At 33.2% G+C, this 27,816-nt stretch overlaps 1 protein-coding gene across 4 annotated transcripts in view; it reads right to left on the reverse strand.

Annotated features, from left to right (window-relative positions):
• LOC140452879 (uncharacterized) overlaps positions 1-27,816 on the reverse strand; it is a 560,593-nt gene that overhangs the window by 295,043 nt on the left and 237,734 nt on the right. Inside the window, exon 2 of one of the 4 annotated variants that reach the window (XM_072547219.1) lies at positions 14,824-14,859. The exons of the other annotated variants lie outside the window; for them this stretch is intronic. Within the exon in view, the coding sequence (XP_072403320.1) occupies positions 14,824-14,859 (36 nt within the window). The remainder of the gene's footprint in view (positions 1-14,823; positions 14,860-27,816) is intronic. 4 annotated transcript variants of the gene reach the window in all.

The raw sequence follows: 27,816 nt of genomic DNA on the forward strand, positions 1-27,816 counted from the left end.
GAACATTCCATTTGACTCTAGGTTGATGGAAGACCGAACAAATTGGAAAAAAGTTGTACAGTCAGCCAAGACCCACCCAGGGTTGTAGCGCTACGTGATGATGATGATCAAGTTTTTTTCTTCATAGTTGAGTCTGACTTTTGGTTTATTCGGTATCACTACGATCTTTACATGTGGTAACCTGTAATAGTGGAAAGAGATCCTGAAACGAAAGGTCAAAAACAAAGTGAAATATAATTTTTATTACAATCAATTGTGGTTTAATCCCATATAGCTACCATATTTAACTGTACTAGTGTTTCTATCTTAAAGTGCATACCTTTTCGATAAATTTATCTTTTGCTTTTCCGAAGATCTTTTTAAATTTTGTTGTATTATCTACGTAACTACAAAGCTACCTTTCCATATAAAGTCATAAAGTCCAATCTTTATCTGTTTTATGTTGTTAATTACCGTTTAGGTCTGTATTTTTCATTTGTTTTCAAAAGTTTAACGACACATTTTTGTTAACGTCAGACGCTTAATTGGACCGACAGGACTGCAGAAACTACTGCATTTATAGTTTTTTTGGTATGTTCCGGACCTTAAGCCATCACTGGGAGTACACCCTATGTCGGTCCTTCTCCCCGACGGTGTAGACAAAGATAAAACCACCAGTGTTCATTACGAAAGGTGTTTGTTGCTAGAACCATTAAGGCAATGATTGCTCGCCTGCGACATGTAGAGGTGGGCGATATTGTTGCGATTTTTTTGCACTAAACGATCTAATGGAACATAGAGATAGGGATAAACTCAATTTTAGCGTATGATAGAATATCGTTAAGGTTAATGGATTGAAATTAAACTTTTTATCTGAAGTCACGCCAATCATTGCAGTAACTATACTATTAACATAAAAGGAACCTAGGGGAAGGTAATATATAAACAAAACGTTGGTTGCGTCATATTCGATTAAAATTGTACAAATATGATAAAATTAAATAAATATAATAAGTATTGTAAAGTACTTAAAAACTGGTACATGAGCATTCGAACTTGAGCTCGGGAATTAGAAATTAAGGAATCATTCGCAGTGTATTTAGGAATAGATACGTTTAACAGTTAATCAAACTACACTTTCCATTAAATAAGTAATATATAGGTCTATAAGGTAAATGACAAAGAAAAAATCAAAAATATACGAAAAATGGTAGTAGGTAGTAAGACTATAAGTAGAATAGATAAATTTCTTGGGTATATCTTCATATGTTAATTTCTGGGGAGAAATCGCCATTGTTGATTATCAGTGAGCCGTATACAAATCTTTCTACTTCTTCTAAATCTCTCTCTGTCTCTGCTCTGTCTACGGTGTTGATCTGAAGTACAAATCGTTAGTTTATCCGGCTTGGCCGTTGGCTGATGGTAATCATTTCGACGTCATTCGCAGTTTGTATATAAGTGTGTCATATACTTCAGTGATATTGTAATCTATTTCAAAAAGATTATATGATGACAACTGCACTAAAGGGTTCACATGCGCAAGCAATATACTTTGGGATCATCGTCTGCTTTTAGTGTATTCTTTTGGCGATAACTATAAAAAAGCCTATTCGTTTAAATCCTATACGTTTATATAATAATACCGGTACACCCCAACGACACAATGACAAACAACTAAAAATCTGAGATTAACCGGAACCGTCATTGTCTTCAATTTTGTAGTATAGCTGGTTAATATCTTTTGCTTCTGATCATATACTGAAGTAATGTTTAGATCAACCAACAAATGTATAGTCAACAAAGATACTTAAACTACAATGCTAGAATCCCATCTCTATATCTGATACTATGATGTACTCCGGTCATATTCAAGCGGTGTCATTGTCGTGCATGCTCTGTGGGAAGAACAGTTTTTAATTATTTGTAGAAAAGAAATGCCAGCGGCTTTGTTTAACCTACGGAATAATTATAGCGGGCGTTTTAAAAATCGGTATCACGTTCCGGGTTGTCTCCAGATACCGGAGTAAATGAATGTGGAAGTTATGCGACAGGGCAATTTATTCACTCTACGCTATTATCTGGTACCGTGTACGAATTCCGAAAGAAATATGCATGTATACAGCAAATACTAACCAAACACACAAAAAAGGACGGATAACTAGTTAGCGGTTATAGAACGATTTAAAAGAGTTAAAAAGTGCTACTCTATACTAGTCATTTACTAAAGATTTCACAATACTATCATATAATTTTCCTTCGCAGAAAAAAAATTGTCGCTGAGTTTATAAAGTCATCTTTTTCCTTAACGCCGCCCCGGTGCATTTTTTCCTATACGCTTATTGTTCATGTCTAGTACAGTTTAAGTGAATATTTGGACGAGCACCTTGGCGAATATCAAAGTGGCATTAGACCTGGTGGATCAGCAACAAACCAGATTTTGTGCTAAGAGAAATACTACAAAACATCAGTGAATTAATGTCGGTAATTTCCATATTTTCAATTTTTATTCAGCTCATCATATTGTCGATGAGGATGTTAAGAAAAGTTGTGCGAAAACTGGTAATGAAGTAAATATCAGTGAATGGCGAAGAAACAAGGAGAAGATTAAGGCTCTACTAAAAATTAAAAACGAATCGGTTAGCATCTACCTAAGTGAACTATCAAATGATAGCGCTACTGATTACTCATTGTGAAAGGCTACCAAACTATTAAAAAGGCCAATCTTACAGAATCCACCAATTAAAAATACTAATGGTAGCTGTGCAAGAAGCAATATACAAAAGGCCAACAGGTTTGCTGACCACCTAGAAAATACTTTTCAACCAAATAAAGAACAAGAAATAATTAAATGGGAGCTCCCTGATCAAGATTAAATAGAGATTAGCCCTGTAACTTCAAAAGAAGTGTATTTGGAAATAAAAGAAAATATAAATCCAAAGAAAGCTCCTGCATTTGATCTAATTACTGGGTAAGTGTTAAAGCAACTTCCAAGGAAAGCTAAAATAAAATTAACAAATCTTATAAACGCTTCCTTTAGGCTGAGGTAAGTACCAAAGATATGGAAGGAGGCAAAAATTATAACGAAACTAAAACCAGGAAAATCTCCACAAGAACCTTCTTCATATAGGCTTATTTCACTGTTACCTGTCATGTCTAAATTATACGAAAAATTACTCTTGAAGAGACTTAAACCGATTATAGAGGAAATAAATCTAATTCCTAATCATCAGTTTGGGTTTAGAACAAGCCACTTAACGATAGATCAGGTGCATAGAATAACAGATATAGTAGAAAAAGTTCTAGAAGAAGGAAAAGTCTGTTCTGCAATTTTCCTCGATGTAGCGCAAGCTTTTGACAAAATGTGGCATAACGAAATATATCATAAAATGGAATGTTACTTACCAAAACAATATTCTAAACTACTAGAATCATATATATTCGACAGATACTTTCGAGTTAAATATGAGGAAGAATATTCAGAATTAAGAGAAGGAAAAGCTGGAGTTTCACAAGGAAGTGTCCTGGGGCCAGTGATATACCTGCTCTATACCAGCGATATTTCATCATTAGAACCTAACATAATTGTGATATTTGCAGACGACACATGCATTCTAGCAGTCGGACAAAACCACGAGGATGTAGCAACTATGCTACACAACTCTATTGAACAAATTAACATCTGGACCAGGCGATGGCGTATCAAATTGAATGAAACAAAATCTGTTCATGTCAATTTTACTAACAAAAGAGAACAACATATCCCAGTTAGTATAAATAGAAACCAAATACCTTATGCAAATACGACAAAATATTTGGGTATGACATTAGATTCCAAGCTACATTGGAAAGCACATATTAAGAAAAAAAAAGGAATTAAAAATTAAGTTTAGAAATATGTACTGGTTGACGGGAAAAAATCCACTCTATCTACTTAAAACAAATTGTTATTGTATAAGATAACGTGAAGAGTGGTGAAAAATAGGAGAGACCTATGTCCAGCAATGGAGAGAAGAGGTTGCATGATGATAATGATGAAACCGATATGGACGTATGGGATACAGCTATGGGGCTGTACAAAAGAAAGTAACATCCAAATTATACAACGATATCAGAATAAATTATTAAGGAACATCGTTAACGATCCATGGTACTTCAGAAACTGTGATCTTCATCGAGACCTCCAGATGGATACGGTTATCCGGACAATAAGTAAGTTCGCCGAGAGTCATGAACAAAGGCTCTCCAACCACGTGAATATCGAGGCCATCAAACTCCTAGACAACGCCAACCAGATAAGAAGACTTAAGAGAACGAAGCCGTTTGAGTTAGTGCTATAAGTGAATGAAAGTGAAAAAGCAGAGCAAAGTGTACACGTTAGCTAGTAGTACTATTATGTATTAGAGCCTAAGGAATATTGCTGAATGTAACCTTAGATAAGTTTTTTGTAATATTTTGTATACAGAACTAACTTGCTTATTGATCATAGTGAATGATCAGATAGCCATAATCATAAGATTCCTGTTGGAGTTTTATTAAATAAAAAAATATATGTTTATACCACTTATATACTATTAAAAACGTGCATTATTGCCAATATGATCGCAAATATCAGCCCTATTTTATTTTATACCTCGTAGTTTTATACCAACAGTTGCAATTGATTTTTTTTTCACCCAACTCAATTTCCCGAGCGTCTAATAAACTGTTACAATTGCACGCTGTCATGTCACTTTTCAGGTGATTATTGTAGGCAACACCAATCAAATCAATGAAAAGTATCATTAATTCAGGAGTAATGCTTGTAAAAATGCAATATTGCTGCCAAAAAACCAGACATCAGTACAAAATGTTGTTGAAACAATGCTGCTGACAGGTCAAACGCAACGCCAATCAACGTCTATGTATCCCAACTGACTTGTTTCGATAGATATTAAAAGCTATTAACACTTACACTTTAAAAACGGGACCAGAGGGACTGATTGTGTTCTCGGAAATGTTCAGAGGTTTACTTAGAATCCATTAGATAAATATTTTGAGCTCGAGGCATATTTGCTATTATATAAAAAAAATGCGATAAACTGGTATAAAATGAAACATATAAATTTATGCAGAATTCAACTTTATTAGCTATAAGCTATTAGCTAGGATTACATTATATAGTAGATATGAAAATAGAAAACAGAAGTAAATAACATATAGCTCATCTAAAATATTTTCTTTAACCTTACGTCTTTTGATCGCGAAATTTACATCTTTTAATCGCGAAGTGTCGTTTTCTGTCTTTTGAACTATACGAAATTTGCAAAATTTTACGATTTCAACAAAACCTTTGATATTGCTTTGATGAATTGTGCTCTTGTGTGATATATTTTGGTCTTTCAATTCATCAAAGCGATGGTAAAGCTCTTGCTGAAATCGTAAACTTTTGCAAATTTCGTATAGCTCAAAAGACAGAAAACCACGGTATTAAATCGTTTTCGTTTATGGCCATCAGAATAGATGGTACTTTTGTAGTTATCCGCTTGAAGTGGGAAATAAGCATGAGACATTCACCAATCGGTCTTTGTGTGAATTTGTATTAGACCAAATCGCTGACAATACAAGGGCAGAGAGAGACAGAAAGAGAGTAACTAGTAGTGCTCTTTATTTGGTCTGACCATGGAAGTTGCAATCTTCCTTGAGATCTTTTACCATCTACGTTTCCTTCAATCACCATTCTCTCCATACCTTCACTTCTGACAATATGTCCAAAATACCTCAATATATTTTGTTTGATGAATATGGTAAGCCTAGTGGTGATGTCGATGTTCTATTTATTAACTTAAAAATATAGTAGTTAGCCACTGGGAATAAACGATCGATTCATAAACAAAGTTAAGAAATTTAAATGCTGTGTGATTATAATAAATGGGACTGTGACGAAGAAGTGGAGATATCATCACCAATGTCTAGAAATCCTTGTAATAAATTTCATAACTGCCTTCTACGATGGGAAGCTCATTTAAATCACGGTGTTCCAAAAATGTTAAATATGGACAATTCTAAGGTAGGCTAGTGAGGCCTCCTAGGTTAAAATGAGATCTCTAACTATATCGAAGAAGAACTAACTGACCCAATTGAAGCTGGCAATGGGACAAGACAGGGAGATTCCCTAAGTCCTCTATTGTTCAACCTTATTATGGATGAAATAATAAAAAAGTAAGAACTAAAAAAGAATACCGAATGAAAAAAAAAACAACTTAAAATAATCTGCTATGCAGACAACGCAATACTAATTTCTCACAGTGAAGAAGAATTACAACGTATGCTACACTAATTAACATAACCGCCAGAAAATTTAACATGTTAATTTCTCCAAAAAAAAGACAAAATGCATGGTTATAATAGCAAATCTACATTTGATCCAGACAAGATGTACCTTTAAGCTGGAGGATCAGATAATAGAACAAGTGATGGAATTTAAATATCTAGGCATCTCCTATCTACCTACGGAAAGCTCGAAACAGAAGTGGAACATGAAGTGAATAGATCAAACAGAGCAGCAGGTTGCCTGAATGAAACAATATGGAGAAATATAAATATCGAGAAAAAAGTCAAGGGCAGATTTTATAAAAGCGTAATCGGGACTATAAGGACATACGCAGCTGATCCACAACCTGACATTGGCAGGACAAAAGAATGCTAGAAACGGCAGAGACGAAAACTCTTAGCAAATAGATGAAAAGACACTATGGGATAGAGTACTGATATACCACATAGATGCAAGGTCGAGAACATAAAGGACAAGGAAAGAAATAAAAGAGTAGAATGGAACGATCACATAAGCCGAATGATAATAAATAGAATAGTAAAGACGGCAAAAGAAGGTTCTCCGATAGGAAAACCATCAGTAAGAAGACCATGAAAACAATGGAACGACAACTTATTCGAGGCATATTGAAAAAGAGACGAGTCATGTCTACACAAGAAGAAGAAGAACTATATCGAAACATTCAAAATGTGATTACTCAAAACCCATATCGACCATATTACAAATGTAAATGTCCTAAGAAGAATATATTATACTAGGTGATAAATACAAAAAGTAAGTAATAATTAAGATTGTTACTTATTATTATTCCCGTAGAATGTTAAAAAAAATCTTGTAGGTTTTAGAGCATCTGTTAGCTGAACTAGATCTGAATATATCTAATTATAAAGATCAATTCAATTAATTGGAAAAAGCAGAGAATTAAAACCAACTTTTTAAAGTGTATTTCGTGAAGGTTAATGTCTATTGCAGTGTCAAGTTGAATAGTTTGATTATAATAGCGATCGAGGCAATCGGTTCGATTTTTAAAGCCGCCATTTTGAGCGGCATGCAAATTGAGATTTCCTGTACCATAAAATAGGAAAAAGAGCCCATAAATATCATTTAAATGAGAAAATAAATTATTCAATTACGTACTCCTTGGATATATATCGGTACATTCTTGATTCGAGCACTACAATACTAGATAATAGCAGAGAATAAATTGGACGATGGAGTAAATTCCATATCGGTTGGGTAAAAAGAAAACAATCCAGGCAGGAAGATCGACAGTGAAATTTATAGACGTTATTGATGGTTTGAAGGAAACTAATGATGTAAACGTTCCTAGATCTAAAATAACTATTATTATTTATTATTATAGCATACATTTATGTTATTTATAATTTTTCAGTCAGACAATTTTAAGGAAGGGACAGGAGAGGTATGTTAAAAAAAAAAGAACTTGTATATAAAGATACCAAGGATGAAAGAGAAAATATCTTTTGAAGGATACATAATATAGGGTGACCGTAGTTAAAAGTTGTTAATCATATTACACGTTAGTATTACGAATTGTACGAATGTTAGAACTGACTAAAAAGTCCAGCACAATGCAAAGAATTAATTGTAAAAGGAAAAAGACCTCCGAAAGGCTCTATTCGTCTACAATGGTATGGATACCGATAAACAAATTATCAGTTTCTTCCCAGAAAAATAGAGGAAGGATGCCTAAACGTCAAATAAAGAGTTTATTTTATATTTGCGTTTTAGGCCGAACTAAATATTTGACAAAATGTGAGATTTTACAATACAACAACTTTAGAACTACTTACATCAGCGAAATTATCGCTTTATAACCAAAGCCTTCAAGTTCCAATTTGTTTATTTTATTTTTAATTTGCAACTTTGTGAGACGTTTCGTAGTAATTTATTATATATTAAAAATCTTGTAATTTTCCGTCTGCAGCAAGGTGTACACCCCACTTCTGTTCGTCGAAAGATCCCCTTTTTTAACTGGGTAAGATACATTATATTTATCTTAAATATGTTTTAATTTTGCACTTCCCATTTCGATAGGCTCCCATCTTCTAGCGGTGCCAAAGCTTCGCCATAAATATTATTCCTAATTTCGACCAGTACTATGCAATCTTCGCAAAAAATTTAATTTTAGTCAACGCTAATCCAATTACCGTAATGGCCATTTGTGGAGTTTGAGGCTAAATAATATTCAAGCAGTAAACCAGGTATTCTACACCTTCTTTATTTTTAAAGAGTTTCTTGCTAACTAGGAAACTATACTTAGTTGTTATATTTAATAGATTTAAATCGCATTTAAGTTCGGCAGTAGATAGGTTATTTAAAGCCATTGATCTTGTTTTTTGTATAGTTTCCAAAGTTTAATTAAAGGTAGAAAGTATATATATATATATATATATATATATATATATATATATATATATATATATATATATTATTGTGATATTTAAAGTCTTGGTGCGCCAAGCAATAATTAGCTAATTAAATTTTTTTGATTAATTAAAATTATTTAAATGATATGATTATGACTCTATCACAATTTTTAATTCTTTTATCTCAGGGTTAAATTCGTGCTTCAATATCTATGCTATTACATGTGAAAGGTAAGGTCCAGAGAATACCGGAATAATAAAAAACACATATGATCTAACACTATATATTGAAATAAAAATAATGAAATAATTCACACTCAAAAGTTTTCAATAAACAAATCTCATATAAGGATTCTCAAAATTTTGTTCTCCGTACGTGAACAATCAAAATTAATGGTACAAACAATATTAATTGAAAACTCAAAATCCCAAACTATTCTAACTCTCCTAATCAAAATATTTATATCCTTTCTAAATTACGTGTAAAAATTGTGTTATCAATAAAAGAAAAAAACTGCAGAAAACAAAAATATCTCTCTCTGATGATGAGTGGTCCAAATCCTTGTTCCTTGTAGACTGTATTATCTCCTCTCAACCGCTCCCTATGTAATCAGCAATCTTACAACAGATTGTTGCAAGTATATCGTCCTTAATGATCTCCTTCAAAAGCAACAATCATTCAAATTATGATAGCCTTTCTCCTCTCGATAAACTGAATCTCTCGTTGGCCCGAGTGAAAAATGACTCTTGGAATATCTTCTCTTTACGATAAACTGAATCTCTCGTTGGCCTGAACAGTGACTCTTGGAATATAAGTAGAGAAATATGACTTACAATATTTTGCTGCTTCAGCTTCTGTCAGATACACTAACTCCACAAAAACTCACTAACATTCAACACTACTGCTTGCTACATTTCAGGAACCGCCAGAGAACAATCACTGTTCGTCTTACAGACTTGGAAACCAACTGATTCTCCTTTCTCTCTCCTCAATCTCGCTAAACTTTTTCCTACATACTTATCCCACCTTTTTCAATCTCCGCCAATCAAAACTCGTCACAATTCCCCCATTTTTTCATTTCGATAACAAACAAATTTTTACCTATAATTATAAAATTTCCTAAAACTTATTTACAAATAATATTTTCTATAATTCTTAAAAACTAACAAAAACCTCTTTCTAAAATCTCTTCTATTTGTCTCTAATCACTGCATTAATGTATTTTGGAAAACCCGTTTCAATTGTCTTTGGATTTCACTTAAAATTATGCGGGTCACTCAAGTATAACAAAGAAATAATTTATGTATAGCTTACATTTTGTTTAGTACAGGTAATCCAAGAATTTAATAACTTCCCTTCTTTGAAATGTTTGTTGTTTATTATCTTACTTATCTGAATTATTTTAATGTTTTTGAACTTTGAAATATTTTAATCAACCCAATATTTTTCTCGATTTTGCATATCATAACAAATCCCCGCCATTTGATCTGCCGAAAACTCTTTGTTAAATTTTAAAATGACAAAAGTTTTCCAGGATCAAATTATTTCACTATGTTATTAAAATCTATTCATGATATTGATAAATGTCGTGAATGTTAAAATACCCCGTATATTGCCTGTCTTTATACGGGATTGGATATATTTTCGTTTTAAATTTTTCCAAGTATTTTCCCTTAAAAGAAAGTTCAGAATTTTTAGCCACTCGGTTTACTTCATTAACAAGATCTCCATGGTTTCCTAAAATCTTCTCTATTTTCTTTCCCATGTTTTCTCCACAATTTATTTTTCTTTCATCCTCCTTTTGTTCACATGTGTTCATTGTCCATAATACTTCTTCACAAAATTCTGGATTCTCGTCCATCAGTGCCATTTTTTCTTCTGTTTTCTTTTTATCCTCTAATTCCCTTTGGTATTCCGAGCACCATGTTTCTATTCCTTTCATTTCTCTGAAGATACTTTCTTTTTCTTCCTGCTTCCATTCTGTTTTATCGTCGGTTGCCAACAATTCTTCTGTACCTTCTATTTCCTGTTTTTCTCTGGTCTCCATCTTATTTTCCTGCTTTCTTTTCGAACTCTTCTTCTTTTTCTTCCTTTTCTTTTTCTCTTCTGTTAGATCTTGTTCTTGTACTTTCGGTTTATCCTCTACAGTCATATCGATTTCTTTGCGTTTTTCCTGTGCATTGATCCTTCCAGAATTTGTTTTCCTATCTGTTTGCTTTTCTTCTCCTGTGTTGTCTGGTTCTGCTCTGATTTCCAGTTTATTTTCCGAAAAATTTATGGTGATATCTTTTTTCCTCAATTCATCAATTCCCGCTATCATATCATGATTTAAATCTTCAATCACCACACATTTCATAATATGGAATTTGTTTCCCACTCTTATCTGTACTCCCAAACCTTCGTTTACTGTCGTCAAATTTTTATTGTTTGCACCCACTAAATCAACCCTAGGAATCTTATACACAAATCTGTCCAAATTTAATTCTTTTACTAGTTTTTTATTGATTAGCGATATCTCCGAGCCAGAATCAATCACAATTTTAATCGCTTTATGTTTTATAAATGCATCTAAAAATATTAGCTTAGAATTAGAAATTTGTCTTTCGTTTCCTATTGCTACATGATTCATCTCCCTTCTATTTTGTTGTTGGAAGCTCTGGTTATTTCTATCGTCCCTTTGTTCGTTAGTATTCCTATTCGGAGGATTTTGTGCATCTCTATTCCTGTTGTGATTTTCATATATTCTATGTTGTGTGTCATTCCTGTTATAGTAATTTTGTTGTCTATTGTAATTATTGTAATTTCTCGGCCTATATTCGTTTGTTGATCTGGGATGTCGGTTTCTCTGGTCATAATTTGATGAATACCTTCTTTCCGCTCCATTATATTGGTCATGTTGTCTTCTATTTCTCATTTCTTTTCTTTTCGCTTCTTTTAATTGAAGGAATTGGCACAAACTATCAATATCTTGATAGTTTCTCAAAATCACGTGATCTTCCAACGTTTCCTCAAAATGTCTGCTGATCATTTCTACCAGCTGTTCGGTAGAATATTTGTATTCTAGATATTTTGAATTGTTATATATCTGCAAAGCTTATCTTTCTTCAGATATTCCCATTTTTTCGTGATATTTTCCATTCTGTAGCTCTTGGTTGATTTCTCTCTGTTTATTTTTCCCCCAGAAATAGTTGAGAAATTTATTTTCAAAATCTGTCCAATTTTCAAACTCATCTTCCTTGCTTTCATACCATAACGCTGCTCCTTCTTTCAAATGGTTTCTAATTGTTTCTTTGCACTCGTCAAAATATCTAATATGTTGTAATTTGGTTTTCAAATTTTTAACAAACGGTACTGGTTGTGTTTTCCGAATATCCCCGCCAAATTGTATTTTCGACTCGCTTGTTCCATGGATGATAACTTCTTTTCTCTCTACCCCTCTTAGTTCAATTTCTGCCATTTGTTTTTCATTTTGCTTTAATCTTCTTTCTACTTCCTTCCTGTCTTCTTGTAGCGCCATTTCAAATTTTTCTTCTAACTGTTCTAATTCCTTTTTCTGGACAATCTTTATTTCCTTCATCGTATTTTGGATATCTTTTATCTCTGTCTCTTGTTTTGCATTCTTTATGGTTATTTCTTCTATCTGTTGTATCAGTTCTTTCTTTATCCCCTCAACACATCCTTTAATTTCCTGTTCATAGTTTTCCAAACGCTGCTCTATATTCCTGTTATTTAGTTCTATTGCTTGTCTTGTTTCCCGTTGGTTTTCTTCCATTCTCTTTGCTGTTTCATTCATTGTTTGTTTTGTTGATTCTTGTATTTGTTGTGTCTGTTGTATTTGTTGTGTCTGTAGTTGCATTAGTTGTAATATTTTCTCTATTCCTGATAATTCTTTTTTCTCCTCAACTATTGTAACATTTCCTTCATTATCCGATCCTTCTTCAACAATTGTTTCCTCTTCTCTGTTATCCTCCTTCCTTTCTTGCATTTTGCTTTGACTCCTTGTGGTCGACATGTTGTTTCTTTTCGTTACTGTTTTTTTGTCCCCGCCAAATGTGAAATTTTACAACACTCTATATGTTTCAGAACACGACAATATTTCTCCCCAAATGTATTAAATTTTCACGACAAATATCAAATATGCAATCAGTAAAATTCAAATAATTCAAAATAAATATCAAATGTACGATTGGTAAAGAAAATAAAATCAAATAATTCAATAGCAGTAAATATCCACTAACTACGATCAATCAATAAATCAAATTTATATTCCCTGGAAAAATTGTCAAAATACTTTCAAATTCAAATTCCCTCAATGTTATATGTTTTTATCTCCGGATCACCTGTACTTATTCCAGATCTCTTTCCCTTCCTTCAAATGTAAAGCTGCGATATTTTCAAGCCCCACGTTTTGGAAGCCAGTTATTGTGATATTTAAAGTCTTGGTGCGCCAAGCAATAATTAGCTAATTAAATTTTTTTGATTAATTAAAATTATTTAAATGATATGATTATGACTCTATCACAATTTTTAATTCTTTTATCTCAGGGTTAAATTCGTGCTTCAATATCTATGCTATTACATGTGAAAGGTAAGGTCCAGAGAATACCGGAATAATAAAAAACACATATGATCTAACACTATATATTGAAATAAAAATAATGAAATAATTCACACTCAAAAGTTTTCAATAAACAAATCTCATATAAGGATTCTCAAAATTTTGTTCTCCGTACGTGAACAATCAAAATTAATGGTACAAACAATATTAATTGAAAACTCAAAATCCCAAACTATTCTAACTCTCCTAATCAAAATATTTATATCCTTTCTAAATTACGTGTAAAAATTGTGTTATCAATAAAAGAAAAAAACTGCAGAAAACAAAAATATCTCTCTCTGATGATGAGTGGTCCAAATCCTTGTTCCTTGTAGACTGTATTATCTCCTCTCAACCGCTCCCTATGTAATCAGCAATCTTACAACAGATTGTTGCAAGTATATCGTCCTTAATGATCTCCTTCAAAAGCAACAATCATTCAAATTATGATAGCCTTTCTCCTCTCGATAAACTGAATCTCTCGTTGGCCCGAGTGAAAAATGACTCTTGGAATATCTTCTCTTTACGATAAACTGAATCTCTCGTTGGCCTGAACAGTGACTCTTGGAATATAAGTAGAGAAATATGACTTACAATATTTTGCTGCTTCAGCTTCTGTCAGATACACTAACTCCACAAAAACTCACTAACATTCAACACTACTGCTTGCTACATTTCAGGAACCGCCAGAGAACAATCACTGTTCGTCTTACAGACTTGGAAACCAACTGATTCTCCTTTCTCTCTCCTCAATCTCGCTAAACTTTTTCCTACATACTTATCCCACCTTTTTCAATCTCCGCCAATCAAAACTCGTCACAATTCCCCCATTTTTTTATTTCGATAACAAACAAATTTTTACCTATAATTAAAAAATTTCCTAAAACTTATTTACAAATAATATTTTCTATAATTCTTAAAAACTAACAAAAACCTCTTTCTAAAATCTCTTCTATTTGTCTCTAATCACTGCATTAATGTATTTTGGAAAACCCGTTTCAATTGTCTTTGGATTTCACTTAAAATTATGCGGGTCACTCAAGTATAACAAAGAAATAATTTATGTATAGCTTACATTTTGTTTAGTACAGGTAATCCAAGAATTTAATAACTTCCCTTCTTTGAAATGTTTGTTGTTTATTATCTTACTTATCTGAATTATTTTAATGTTTTTGAACTTTGAAATATTTTAATCAACCCAATATTTTTCTCGATTTTGCATATCATAACAATATATATATATATATATATATATATATATATATATATATATATATATATATATATATATATATATATATATATATATATATATATATATATATATATATATATATATATATCGCTACCTATATTCTTATTATTATTATTTTTGCTTGTTTACACCCGTTAAAAATTTATTTAACATGAATGTTTCAAAAAAGTGGCGCGTCTTTTTTGGGGAACACTTGGTTCCTAGTAGCTTGGTTCACTATGTAATTAACAACTTTTAAAAATACGCCATTAAAAAAGAAATAAATATTTTTTAACTATGCTCATTACTTACAATCGAGTTTTCCAAAACTTTGTAGTCAGCACATACCTGTAACAGAAAATTATAGATTAATAAAAATAATAACACCACTTTTTAACTGAGTCGCATATTTAATTTAAAGTAGATTGCGATTTTCCGTTAATAACTCTCAGCTGTTGATGCGGCTTTTGTTGTTGAACTAAAAAAATCGGCAACTATAGGTACGTCATAATAATTAAGTAGACTGGGGAAATGAACCGCCCGTTGAAACTTTCACAGATAGATGCGTACAATTACCCATTGCAATTCAGTAATTTCGTTAGTCAGTCGGAATGTTCAAACAGATTGGCTGATATATAGTTAAAAATATTCACGAGAAGAAATAAGCAAATGGTATTGTTCTTCTTTTCTATTTTTAAATAAAAAGTAATAAATTCATTAGTGGTAGAAAAGTCTAAATTATTTTGTTCCATGTACCTACACCATTATTTTGTTTGCAACTTTGCAACGTACTTACACAGAGAGCCCGGCACATGAACTTGGAAATATATGCTTGCTTCATAGACTATTGCAAAGCTTTTGACTGCGTCCCACATCAAAAACTAGCAGCACTACTCAGAGCAACTCAGGAGTAGTGTATGCGAGGGTGAATTACGAGGTCTATTGGCATCACACAGCCCAAATAAGGAAGGAGAGTAACATATTAGATGAGATATCCCTGAAATATATAACACAGGCTGTGCAAGAGAGATTCATATTATCTCCACTCATCTGTATTCTGAAAAGATACTCGTAGAAGCTGTCAAAGATGGTAGTGTCGGAATTAAAATCAATGGCAAAACAATAAGTAATATAAGACATGCTGACGATACAGTTGTTATTGCCAACAGCCTACCTGAACTCCAGCAGCCTACATATGAAATTGTAAATGCGGCGGAAGTTTTCAAACACAATCTGTCCTTCGTATTCACAACAGCATTGTTGAATCAGTTTTATCGTTCAGATACCTGGAAGCACTAGTGACAAATCGCTATGAGTCGACAAAATAAATTCTATTAATTAAAGAGTAGGCCAGGAGGATGTTTATCGTCATGAAGATAGTGATGGTCGAAAATTATCATCCAGTCGGTATCCCTGATTTCGTTTATGATGTTATTATGTTCTTATCTAACCGTTACATTGCTCAGGTTTTCTCATAATCTACAATATCCCATTCTCGCCTCCACCCTGATAACTACGTGTAAAGGAAGGAGGCTCAATAGGTCCTCCATAGCTGCCGTTGAAGTGTCCCTCATAGCTTTTGTAATTTCAAGGCAAGCAAAGCTTGGTACCCTGCTTAGTTTGAGGATGGCACTTTTTTGATGCACCTTTGGCCACCATACCACTGATGCAAAAGTAATTGTTGGTTTCCTAAGTCCAATATAATATGTACGGTGTTAATCCCCACATTTTTAATGATACTACTACTATAGCATCTGGCTACCGTTAACGTAGTTACTGCTCTCTTGGTTACTCGTTCTATCTGCTGATTTCAAGTAAGCCTCGAATATAATATTACCAAGATATTTTACTTAACTCACCATATTTAGGTGTGTACCATTTAGGCTTGGAGGACCAAATTCCTTTAAATTCCTCCTTCTGGTAAATTTTATAGTTCTCGTCTTCTAGGGGCTTATGCTAAGCCCTACATTTAAACTCCATTCTGTAACTACAGTCAGAGCCTGTTGCATTCTATCTCTGACTGACACTGCTTGTCGTTGCTGAGTCTATCTATCAGTCCATCTATGACCAAATTCCACAGGGGAAAAAATAAAACTCCCTTAGTAACGTTGCGTCTAACACGCAGTCTTCTCGGCATGCAGTCTATATATCTGCAGCTTATTTCGTTTACTCCTTTTAAACCGGGATCTCATGGAGTTTGGAGAGGTGCACTTTGCCACTTTGCCAGTTCACGTTGATGAAAAAAAAAAAATAATAAATAGATAATAGCGAAAATAAAGGACAGCACGGTTGGCCCGCCGCGTTAGTGTGAGATTAATAAATATTTACTTTTTAATAACTACCCTAATGGAGCGTGTCCCCTCGAGATCAAGGGGTTTAGTTTAGTTTTGTCTCTTGTACGCCACGAGTGTTGACGGTAAAAATTTTTGTAAGTTGAGTAATTTATACAAAGATTAAAATTCCAACACAAGTTCGTTGTAAAATTAGCACTCCATTGTAAAATTAGCACTACACTGACCGTACCATACCTTAGCCGCGTCGGAAGGGTAGCAGGGGTAAGTACGTGCTATGCATCAGCTTCCAACCTTTCTTTGAACCGTGTTAATTTACCGACAAACGACGAGACAGTACACACCCACCATAAATAGACAGTTTTTCCCTATCCTAGGGATCGTAAAACAACAAATATTGGTGGGAAAAACGGTATTCCACGTTGCATTAGTTCCCGTTTTTAGATTTTGACTTTTTCTATTATGTATTTTCTGCACAACTTCTCTTCGCCGATGAAGAATCCCCTCTGCACGTTCTCTAATATCCTGGTTTTAGACGAATCGTCCTTGTGATCGCTTCGTAGTAGATGTTGCGAATGCTCCGTCTTTAATTGAATTGAACAGAATAAAAATAAACATTCCATAAACGTAAAATATAACCATAAATGCCAGCTGTCAAAACAAATTAACACAAAAATGTTACTAACAAGAACGTTATTAATTGCATAAAAACTCTTTAAGCTTTGGTTATTAGAAAATATTTTATCAGCCATTAACTCTAGCAGAATACCAATTAGAAAATAATTAAATCCGTAAAATAGTTTCGAAACACAATTCAGATAACTGCCTTAATCTGAACCTTCTATAAATGCAAGGTATAACAGACGCTGATAAAGATGTTAATAGAGACATGGGGAATCTAAAATTTGCATTCCACGACATGTCTCCTCAGCTAAGCAGAAATCGTTAGCGAATTGGTTTCTTGTACTCATACAGAGTAGATCCGAATAAAAATAAAATTAAAGACAGTCAAGATTTCCTTTCACGCAAAAATAGTCTATGTATCTGTTGATACGTATTTCGCTTTAATAAAGCTCATCAGAACAGTTATTCATAGGCTTTCTCAACGTGAAAATCAATCTTTTACTGTCTTTGTGAAGCAACGATAAAATGGCTTCGAAACGGACGCAATAGCGACATCTGATATTAAATCCGTAAAATAGTTTCGAAACACAATTCAGATAACTGCCTTAATCTGAACCTTCTATAAATGCAAGGTATAACAGACGCTGATAAAGATGTTAATAGAGACATGGGGAATCTAAAATTTGCATTCCACGACATGTCTCCTCAGCTAAGCAGAAATCGTTAGCGAATTGGTTTCTTGTACTCATACAGAGTAGATCCGAATAAAAATAAAATTAAAGACAGTCAAGATTTCCTTTCACGCAAAAATAGTCTATGTATCTGTTGATACGTATTTCGCTTTAATAAAGCTCATCAGAACAGTTATTCATAGGCTTTCTCAACGTGAAAATCAATCTTTTACTGTCTTTGTGAAGCAACGATAAAATGGCTTCGAAACGGACGCAATAGCGACATCTGATATTAAATCCGTAAAATAGTTTCGAAACACAATTCAGATAACTGCCTTAATCTGAACCTTCTATAAATGCAAGGTATAACAGACGCTGATAAAGATGTTAATAGAGACATGGGGAATCTAAAATTTGCATTCCACGACATGTCTCCTCAGCTAAGCAGAAATCGTTAGCGAATTGGTTTCTTGTACTCATACAGAGTAGATCCGAATAAAAATAAAATTAAAGACAGTCAAGATTTCCTTTCACGCAAAAATAGTCTATGTATCTGTTGATACGTATTTCGCTTTAATAAAGCTCATCAGAACAGTTATTCATAGGCTTTCTCAACGTGAAAATCAATCTTTTACTGTCTTTGTGAAGCAACGATAAAATGGCTTCGAAACGGACGCAATAGCGACATCTGATATTAAATCCGTAAAATAGTTTCGAAACACAATTCAGATAACTGCCTTAATCTGAACCTTCTATAAATGCAAGGTATAACAGACGCTGATAAAGATGTTAATAGAGACATGGGGAAACTAAAATTTGCATTCCACGACATGTCTTCTCAGCTAAGCAGAAATCGTTAGCGAATTGGTTTCTTGTACTCATACAGAGTAGATCCGAATAAAAATAAAATTAAAGACAGTCAAGATTTCCTTTCACGCAAAAATAGTCTATGTATCTGTTGATACGTATTTCGCTTTAATAAAGCTCATCAGAACAGTTATTCATAGGCTTTCTCAACGTGAAAATCAATCTTTTACTGTCTTTGTGAAGCAACGATAAAATGGCTTCGAAACGGACGCAATAGCGACATCTGATATTAAATCCGTAAAATAGTTTCGAAACACAATTCAGATAACTGCCTTAATCTGAACCTTCTATAAATGCAAGGTATAACAGACGCTGATAAAGATGTTAATAAAGACATATATATATATATATATATATATATATATATATATATATATATATATATATATATATATATATATATATATATATATGTGGCTAAACACCCCTTTAGGGGTTACGCCGCTTACGCTCTCTAGATCTATGTTTTGAGGTAGATCAGTCCTCATGTTCCTTATTTAATTTTCTCAGTTATTTTTCTCCATTGTGTCCTATCTCTGGTTTTTCCTTTCCACTGTCGTATGCCCGCCTTGTTGAGATCATTTACAACTTCTTGTAACCATGTAGATCTTGGTCTTCCACGTCTTCTTTTGCCAGCTGGTGTCCATTCCAATATTGAGAATATCGTCGTAGTTGATCCTGATCTCCATACGTGTCCTAGCCATTTTGCTCTTTGTTGTTTTATTTTACACACTATATCTTCCTTAATTTCTTCCAGTAGCTCAAGGTTCGTTCTTTGTCTAAATTCATTTTCATTTATTTTTATTGGTCCCAGTATTGCTTTTAGTATTTTTCTTTCTTGTATTCTAAGGTTTTCCTCTTGTTTTTTTGTCATGCTGAGGGTTTCGGCTGCATACATCATCGTCGGTCGAATTATTGTTTTGTATACCTTCATTTTCGATTTCTTACTCAATAGTTTATTTTTTAGTAATTTCTTATTTGCATGGAAGGTCTTATTTGCTGTAATAATCCTTTCTTTGATTTCTGTTTCTCTTTCTCCATTGTTTGTTATTAATATTCCCAAGTACTTAAATTTTTCGACTTCTTCAAAAATGTATTCGCCTAGTCTAACCTTTTTGTTTTCGAAGTTTTTATCAAATCTCATTATTTTTGTTTTTTCTTGGTTTATTTTTAATCCCATTACTTTTCCTTCTGTTACCATTTCATTTAACATTTTTTCCATTGTTTTTCTATTTTTTGTTATTAGCACAATATCGTCAGCGTATGCTATTATTTGTCCTTCTCTAGTTCTAAGGGTACCTTTGTTTATTTTCCTGACGATGTATTCCAGGGCAAGATTAAACAGGGTTGCTGATAACGAATCTCCTTGTCTAACCCCTTTATTTATGACAAATTCTTCTGTGTCTCCTACTTGAGTTTTTATACTCACTACAGTTCTACTCATTGTCATTTTTATTAATCGTCTTAATTTGTTTTGTATTCCCATTTCTTTCAGAGCTACCATTAATTTTGATCTTTTTATTGTATCAAATGCTTGCTGAAAATCTATAAAAAGCAGTTCAATTTCTATTTTATATCCATGAGCTTTTTCCATAATTTGTTTAACTGTATGTATGGCATCTGTTGTAGACTTTCCCTTAATAAATCCGCATTGATAGTGTCCTATGATATTCGTCATAGCGTTGGTCAGTCTTCGATGTATTAAGGTCGACATAATTTTATATGCTGTGTTTAATAGCGTCAGTCCTCTGTAGTTATTACACATTTGTTGGTCTCCTTTTTTATGAATCGTGATAATTTGTCCTTTGCTCCATTCTTCCGGCATTTTTTCTTCGTCCCATATGTCTTTTATTAAATTGTACAGTTTTTCTTTTAATTCTTCACCACCATATTTTATAAGTTCCATATTGATCCCGTCTGATCCTGAAGATTTACCATTACGGCTGCTATTTATAATTTCCTCAACTTCCTCTTTTGTTGGTCTTTCTAGCTGGTTTCCTAACATCATTGTCTCTTCTTCTACGTTTTCATTTAGGTCTTGATCTTCTTGCTCTGTTAATAATTCTTTAAAATAGTGAGTCCAAATTTCTTTATACTCTTCATCATTTTCTGATACTTTTCCATTTTTATCTTTTATGCCTTTTATCTTTCCTTTAAAAGTTTTGTTTTGCTCGCTAATTTTCTTATAAAATGCTTTTGTGTTTCTGTTCTTACTTTCTTTTTCTATTTCTTTTATCTTATCATCTAACCAGGCGCGTTTAATTTTCCTTATTTTTTTTTACATTCATTCCTTATTCTATTGTATTCTTCCCTATAATCCTGTCTATTTGTTCTTATCCACATTTGTCTAATTTCTATCTTCTTTTTTAGCATGTTATGGCATTCTTCATTATACCATTCTTGTTTTTTTTTGTTTCTTTTTATTCCTATGTGTACATCCGCTGTTTCATTTATACATTTTTTTAAATTTCTCCATTCTGTTTCTATATCCTTTGTATATTTACACTGTTCCTTTAGTTTTTTGTTCATGTCATCAGCATACTTAATCCTTATGTCTGGAGCATTCAGTTTTTCTACGTACCATTTGTCTTTCATTGTCGTGTTTTTTAGAGTTCTTTTGACTTTTTGTTTTACCTTTGCAGTCACCATAAAATGATCTGTGTCTGCATGCGCACCTCTGTAAGTTCTCACGTCCGTAACCGATGTTTGTTTCCTTCTTGTAATCAGAATATGGTCTATTTGGGACCATGTTTTTTGGTCTGGGGAAATCCATGTTACTTTATGGTATTTAGGATGTTCGAAATTTGTACTAATGATAATCATATTGGTACTAGCTGCTAGGTTACATAATCTTTGACCATTGTCATTTGTTTTTTCGTGTAATGTGTGTTTACCTGCTACTTGGTTAATGTAGTCTTCCTTACCTACTTGGGCGTTAAAATCTCCCATTACCAGTATTGTGTCTTCTCTAGGTAAATTCTCCATTTCTCGTTCAAGTTCCTCATACATTTTGTCTTTTTCCTCCGCAGCAGCACTTTCAGTTGGAGCATATACGTTTATGATTGATATATTAAATGGTTTGGCGTTAATTCTCAGGTAAGCCATACGTTCATTTATTGGTTTAAATTGCATAATGTTAATTTTTATTTTTCCCATAATTATGAAAGCAACTCCATATTGACCTTGTTTTCCATGTCCCGAATACTGTAGTGTGTAGTTTTTTTTATTTATTTCTCCTTGACCTGCCCATCTAATTTCTTGAATCACTGCAATATCAATTTGGTATCTTTCTAGTTCTGAGACAATCTCCTGCATTTTTCCTGGTTCAAGCATTGTTCTGATGTTCCACGTACTTATTTTTAGTTCATCGCGTTTTTTCATTTTTCTATTATATTTTTTCCTGCTCGTCTGTTTTATCTTATCTAATCTATTCATGTCCTTTTCCTTTGTCATTTTCGTTTCCGTTTTTTGTTGTGTGTACGATATTTGTTGTTTTATCGGTTTTTTGGCGTGTCTTGGTTTGCCTTTTCCAGTTCATTCTTCTCTTTGTTCCATTTCCATATAGCCCCGTCAATATTTAATTTTTGATAACCTACTCTGGTGTTCATACCTTTTTCTTGTTGAAATTTTGCAATTTTCCGTATTTCTTGTTGGATCTTCATCTCTTCTTGCGTTAGATCGTTATTGATGTATATTTCTGGCTTTGATGCCCTTAGTTTGTTTTTGTTCTTCATGATTTTAATTTTTTCATTTCTGTTTTTTAGTTTTACAAGACATGTTTTGTCGCCTATTTTATAAGCATCTTCTATTTCTACTTTAATGCCTAATTCTTTTTCCACGAAATTTGCCATAATCTCGTTGACTACATTTGGGTTATTTGTATCCAACGGTAGACCCTGGACAATAACATTGTTAGCCTTTCTCTCTTTCTCGAGCTGTTCTACCTTCATTTTCACTATCTTTAGTTCCTGCTTCATTTCATCATTTTCCTTTTTTAGTTGTTGGTTACTTTGTTTGAATTCATTTATTTCTTTTTTTAATTCTCTGAGGTCATTTCTATATTCTCGTTGTTCTTCTTTTATTCCTTTTACCTCCGTTGTTAGATGTTTTGTTTGATCTGTTAAATTTTGCATCATTTTTAAAAGCTGATCTATTTTGTTTTCATCTTTCTGTTGTTTGGTTGGTGTTCTGGTAAGTTTCTTGCTCTTGTTGAAAATATCTTCATCATCTTCCTTTCGACTTCTTTTTTTATTGTCTTCTGAGGTGTAGTCATCATCGCTATCCATTTTTATTTCTTTTTTATGTATTTTTTACTCTATATTATAGCAAGCGGTAAGTTCTAGTTCTCTGTTATACCTTGCATTTATAGAAGGTTCAGATTAAGGCAGTTATCTGAATTGTGTTTCGAAACTATTTTACGGATTTAATATCAGATGTCGCTATTGCGTCCGTTTCGAAGCCATTTTATCGTTGCTTCACAAAGACAGTAAAAGATTGATTTGCACGTTGAGAAAGCCTATGAATAACTGTTCTGATGAGCTTTATTAAAGCGAAATACGTATCAACAGATACATAGACTATTTTTGCGTGAAAGGAAATCTTGACTGTCTTTAATTTTATTTTTATTCGGATCTACTCTGTATGAGTACAAGAAACCAATTCGCTAACGATTTCTGCTTAGCTGAGGAGACATGTCGTGGAATGCAAATTTTAGATTCCCCATGTCTCTATTAACATCTTTATCAGCGTCTGTTATACCTTGCATTTATAGAAGGTTCAGATTAAGGCAGTTATCTGAATTGTGTTTCGAAACTATTTTACGGATTTAATATCAGATGTCGCTATTGCGTCCGTTTCGAAGCCATTTTATCGTTGCTTCACAAAGACAGTAAAAGATTGATTTTCACGTTGAGAAAGCCTATGAATAACTGTTCTGATGAGCTTTATTAAAGCGAAATACGTATCAACAGATACATAGACTATTTTTGCGTGAAAGGAAATCTTGACTGTCTTTAATTTTATTTTTATAAAATAATTGTTCATTGAAAGCCTCGCTTTAATATTCATCTCGTTATGTAAACATTATTCCACCTAAGGATATTTCTTGTAAAAACAGTCATAAATTTATAATAGTAATTGTTCTTATACGATATAAAGCATTTTGCTAAATAATAACAAAAATACTAATATGTAGAAGATGAGTCAATCCTTATAGTTTTTATTAGTTTTTAAGTAGTTTTTTATTGTTGTTGAATTTTAGGCTACCAGTTTCGAGGCTTACAATACACGCCCCATCATCAGGCCACAGTCCAGTTAAAATCAAAATCGTCTATCTTCACCTAAATGTGCGTATCTTCTAGAGATGTTGGCGACCACATTGACCAATCTTATTCTATTCACAGCAGCTCGAAATAAATCAGTTGACGTTAGACCAGTCCACCTCCCAAGATTGGCCAGCCAGCATATACGTCTACGTCCAGAGCCTCTCTTATCCTCAATCTTATCTTGTGGAATCAACTGTATAAGTCGGTATTTATCATTACACATTATGTGGCCGAAGTAAGCCAATTTTCTGTTTTTTTATGATGTTAATAATTTCTTCTTCTTTTCTTAGCCTCTGGAGAATAGTTATGTTACTTGTGTGGTGTATATACGAGACCCTCAACATACGTCGGTAGTACCACATTTCAAATGCCTCTAATCGTTTTATTGCATCTTCTGTGAGGCTCCAGCTTTCTACTCCATATAGGAGGACGCTAAAGACGTAACATCTAAGAGTTCTTATGCGTATATTGATACTTAAAGATAAGTTGCAGAGAATCTTCCTAAGGCTGTTGAATACGAGTTTTTATTTCGTAGCTGTGATCCCAAGTCATAACTGCAAATTATGATGGGGGAACTAGCAGCCAGCTCCCAATACGTCGGCCTAAAAATGAATATGAAAAAAACAAAAATAATGACAAACACAGATGACCCCAGACGTATAACTATATATGGCAGTGAGATAGAACAAGTCCAGGAATATATCTACCTAGGCCAAATCCTGGAACTTGACAAAGAGAATCAAAGTACGCAAATTACTAGAAGAGCAAGACAAGCATGGGCAGGATTTGGAAAACTTAGTTGGATACTTAAGAACCGCAAAATACCCCAATACTTGAGGAGCAAAGTGTTCAACCAATGCATCCTTCCTATCATGACATATGGATGTCAAACCTGGACCATAACCAAGGCAAACATGAATAAACTAGCCACAACAGAAAGAACAATGGAAAGAGGAATGTTAGGTATACGACTGTCAGATAAAGAGGAGCAACTGGGTAAGATCCAAAACAAAAATCGAGGACATAACAACAAACATTGCCAAACTTAAATGGAGCTTCGCGGGCCACACTGCTAGACAAAAAGACCAACGTTGGAATACTACAATACAACATTGGAGACCTTACAAAAGTAAACGACCAAGAGGAAGACGACAGATGAGATGGGTTGATGACATTAAAAGAATAGCCGGAACAAATTGGAAATATGTTGCTCAGGATAGAGACCGATGGAAGGAGTTGGGAGAGGCCTATGTCCAAACATGGAAGACATAAGGCTAAGAAGAAGTAGAAGAAGAAGAAGATCCCAAGTATCGTCAATATTGCAGCTCTAACAGCATATTTTTTCCATTCTTTCTAACGGTGTATCGCCTATTGTAATTTGGGCGTTTATGTTCGTGTTGTTACTAATGATCATTACTTTTGTCTTCTTGCAATTTAGTTTTAGGCAGTATTTGTTACTTGCTTCTACAACGTTATCAATTATCCTTTGAAGCCCCTGCGCACTATCTGCCAGCAACACTGTATCGTCTGCATATCTAATATTGTTTATAAGTTGGCCATTTACAGCAATCCCATCTTCTGATTCGTCCAAGGCCTCTCTAAAGATGTTTTCAGGGTATATGTTAAATAATGCCGATGACAATATGCAACCCTGTCTAACTCCTTTTTCGACTGTGAAGATCTCGGACAGTTCATTTTCTAATCGTACTGTTGCTTTTTGTTGGAGATGTAAGTTTGAGATCAGTTTTATATCCTTACCATCGAGTCCTGATGTTTTTAGGATATCGATTAGTTTTCCATGTGAAACTTTATCGAATGCCTTCTCGAAATCAATGAAACATGCATACACATCGCAGTTGACATCCCTGGCTCTCTGTATTAGAACTTGCAAACTAAAAAGTGCTTTCCTGCTATCTCTGTTTTCTACAACAAATGCAAATTTTTGTAAGGGCAAAAGTTGGGCGTCTTATCAAACTGAACCTACTCACGAAAAATTAGCCTGTTAGTAATGAAGGGTGAATATGGGCCCGGGATCCCGGACTCATTGTAGCAGCAGGTCTGTTAAATATTTTGGTTGCTCTCTATAGCAAGCGGCCATTAGAGGCAAGATTTTGAGGCAATAGTCAGAGCGTGAAATATTTAAGTCTATTGATATTTCGTTATTGTATATTGGAGGACCCTGTGTATTATTTGAAACCGAGTAATCTATCGCCGACGGGTATCATCCAATGAACCATTATAAACATTTATTTAAACATACTATAATACATAGGGAACTTTATCACAACTTTTTAAAATCACTTTTACAATTTATTGTCAAATTATTTTTATTACAAATAATAGCTTATTGATAAAAAATTTGTAACACTTTTGAGTAAGTACTGTATTAAGGTCACATGAGGACTACTTTTTATACTGTAACGACAAAAATAAACGGTTATTTTTCACTACAATAAAGAACTGAGAATATGCGAGAAAATGAATCAATTTCCGGTTATAAATCACTAAAATTACATTTAAACGGTATTCAAACAGCAAAAATAAACTGGAATACGGAAAACAAATAAAAACAAAATGCTGTTGGGAGTTACAAAGTAAAAACAAATTTAAAAAAAACTTTGCATTCTTACTATAATTACTATGTGCAGTGAATCAAAAGCCATTAATATTAATAAAAAACATATATTCAGCAGCTAATATACTAAGAATATTTTCAATGTAACTCCCCTAAAAAATCTACCCTTATGTGTACGCTGTTTATCAGTAATTGTCGATTGAATCCAGTAAATCCAATTATAGGATAAATTACGACTGGGACGAAGAGTCAAAAGAATTCAAAAAAATATTAAATTTACAAAGAGCAAAACTCTCCCTCGCATCATTATCCCCCATTTCCCTTGTATGTATTTCACGTGGTGGGATCAACTCGGGATGCAACGACAAACCCCACGAGATATTTCTTTGTGCCGGTGTAACTGACCGTGTGGAATATAATTTATTTTGGGTTTGGTTATACTTTTCGATGACTCATAAGAGAATTTTATTAACCTCCCAAAACTAGATTATTTTTTCTAAAGCTGCATGTATATATATATATATATATATATATATATATATATATATATATATATATATATATATATATATATATATATATATACAAAACAAAAATATTTTTCTTCAAACAGGTGATCAGGGAATTCTGCGTATCTACCTCTCAATTTATCCGATTATATCTCTTCTCGGTATTTTAAGCTTAAAAAATTATTAGATTAACTGCTACAAAATAAATAAATATAAATAAATCCAAAAAATAATACAACAAAACAGAATTCCTCAAGAATGGAGATCAAGCATCCTACTCTTCAAAAAGGGAGACAAATTGAATTGACAAATATTGAAACAATATGGAGAAAGAAACAGTCATCAGACCAAAAATGGCATACGCGGCAGAAGCACGACCTGACACAGACAGGACAAAAAGGATGTTAGTAACAGCAGACATAAAAACACTTGATGGTAAGATAC

This window comes from Diabrotica undecimpunctata, chromosome 1, assembly GCF_040954645.1.
Source record: "Diabrotica undecimpunctata isolate CICGRU chromosome 1, icDiaUnde3, whole genome shotgun sequence".
NCBI classification, from domain to species: Eukaryota; Metazoa; Arthropoda; class Insecta; order Coleoptera; family Chrysomelidae; genus Diabrotica; species Diabrotica undecimpunctata.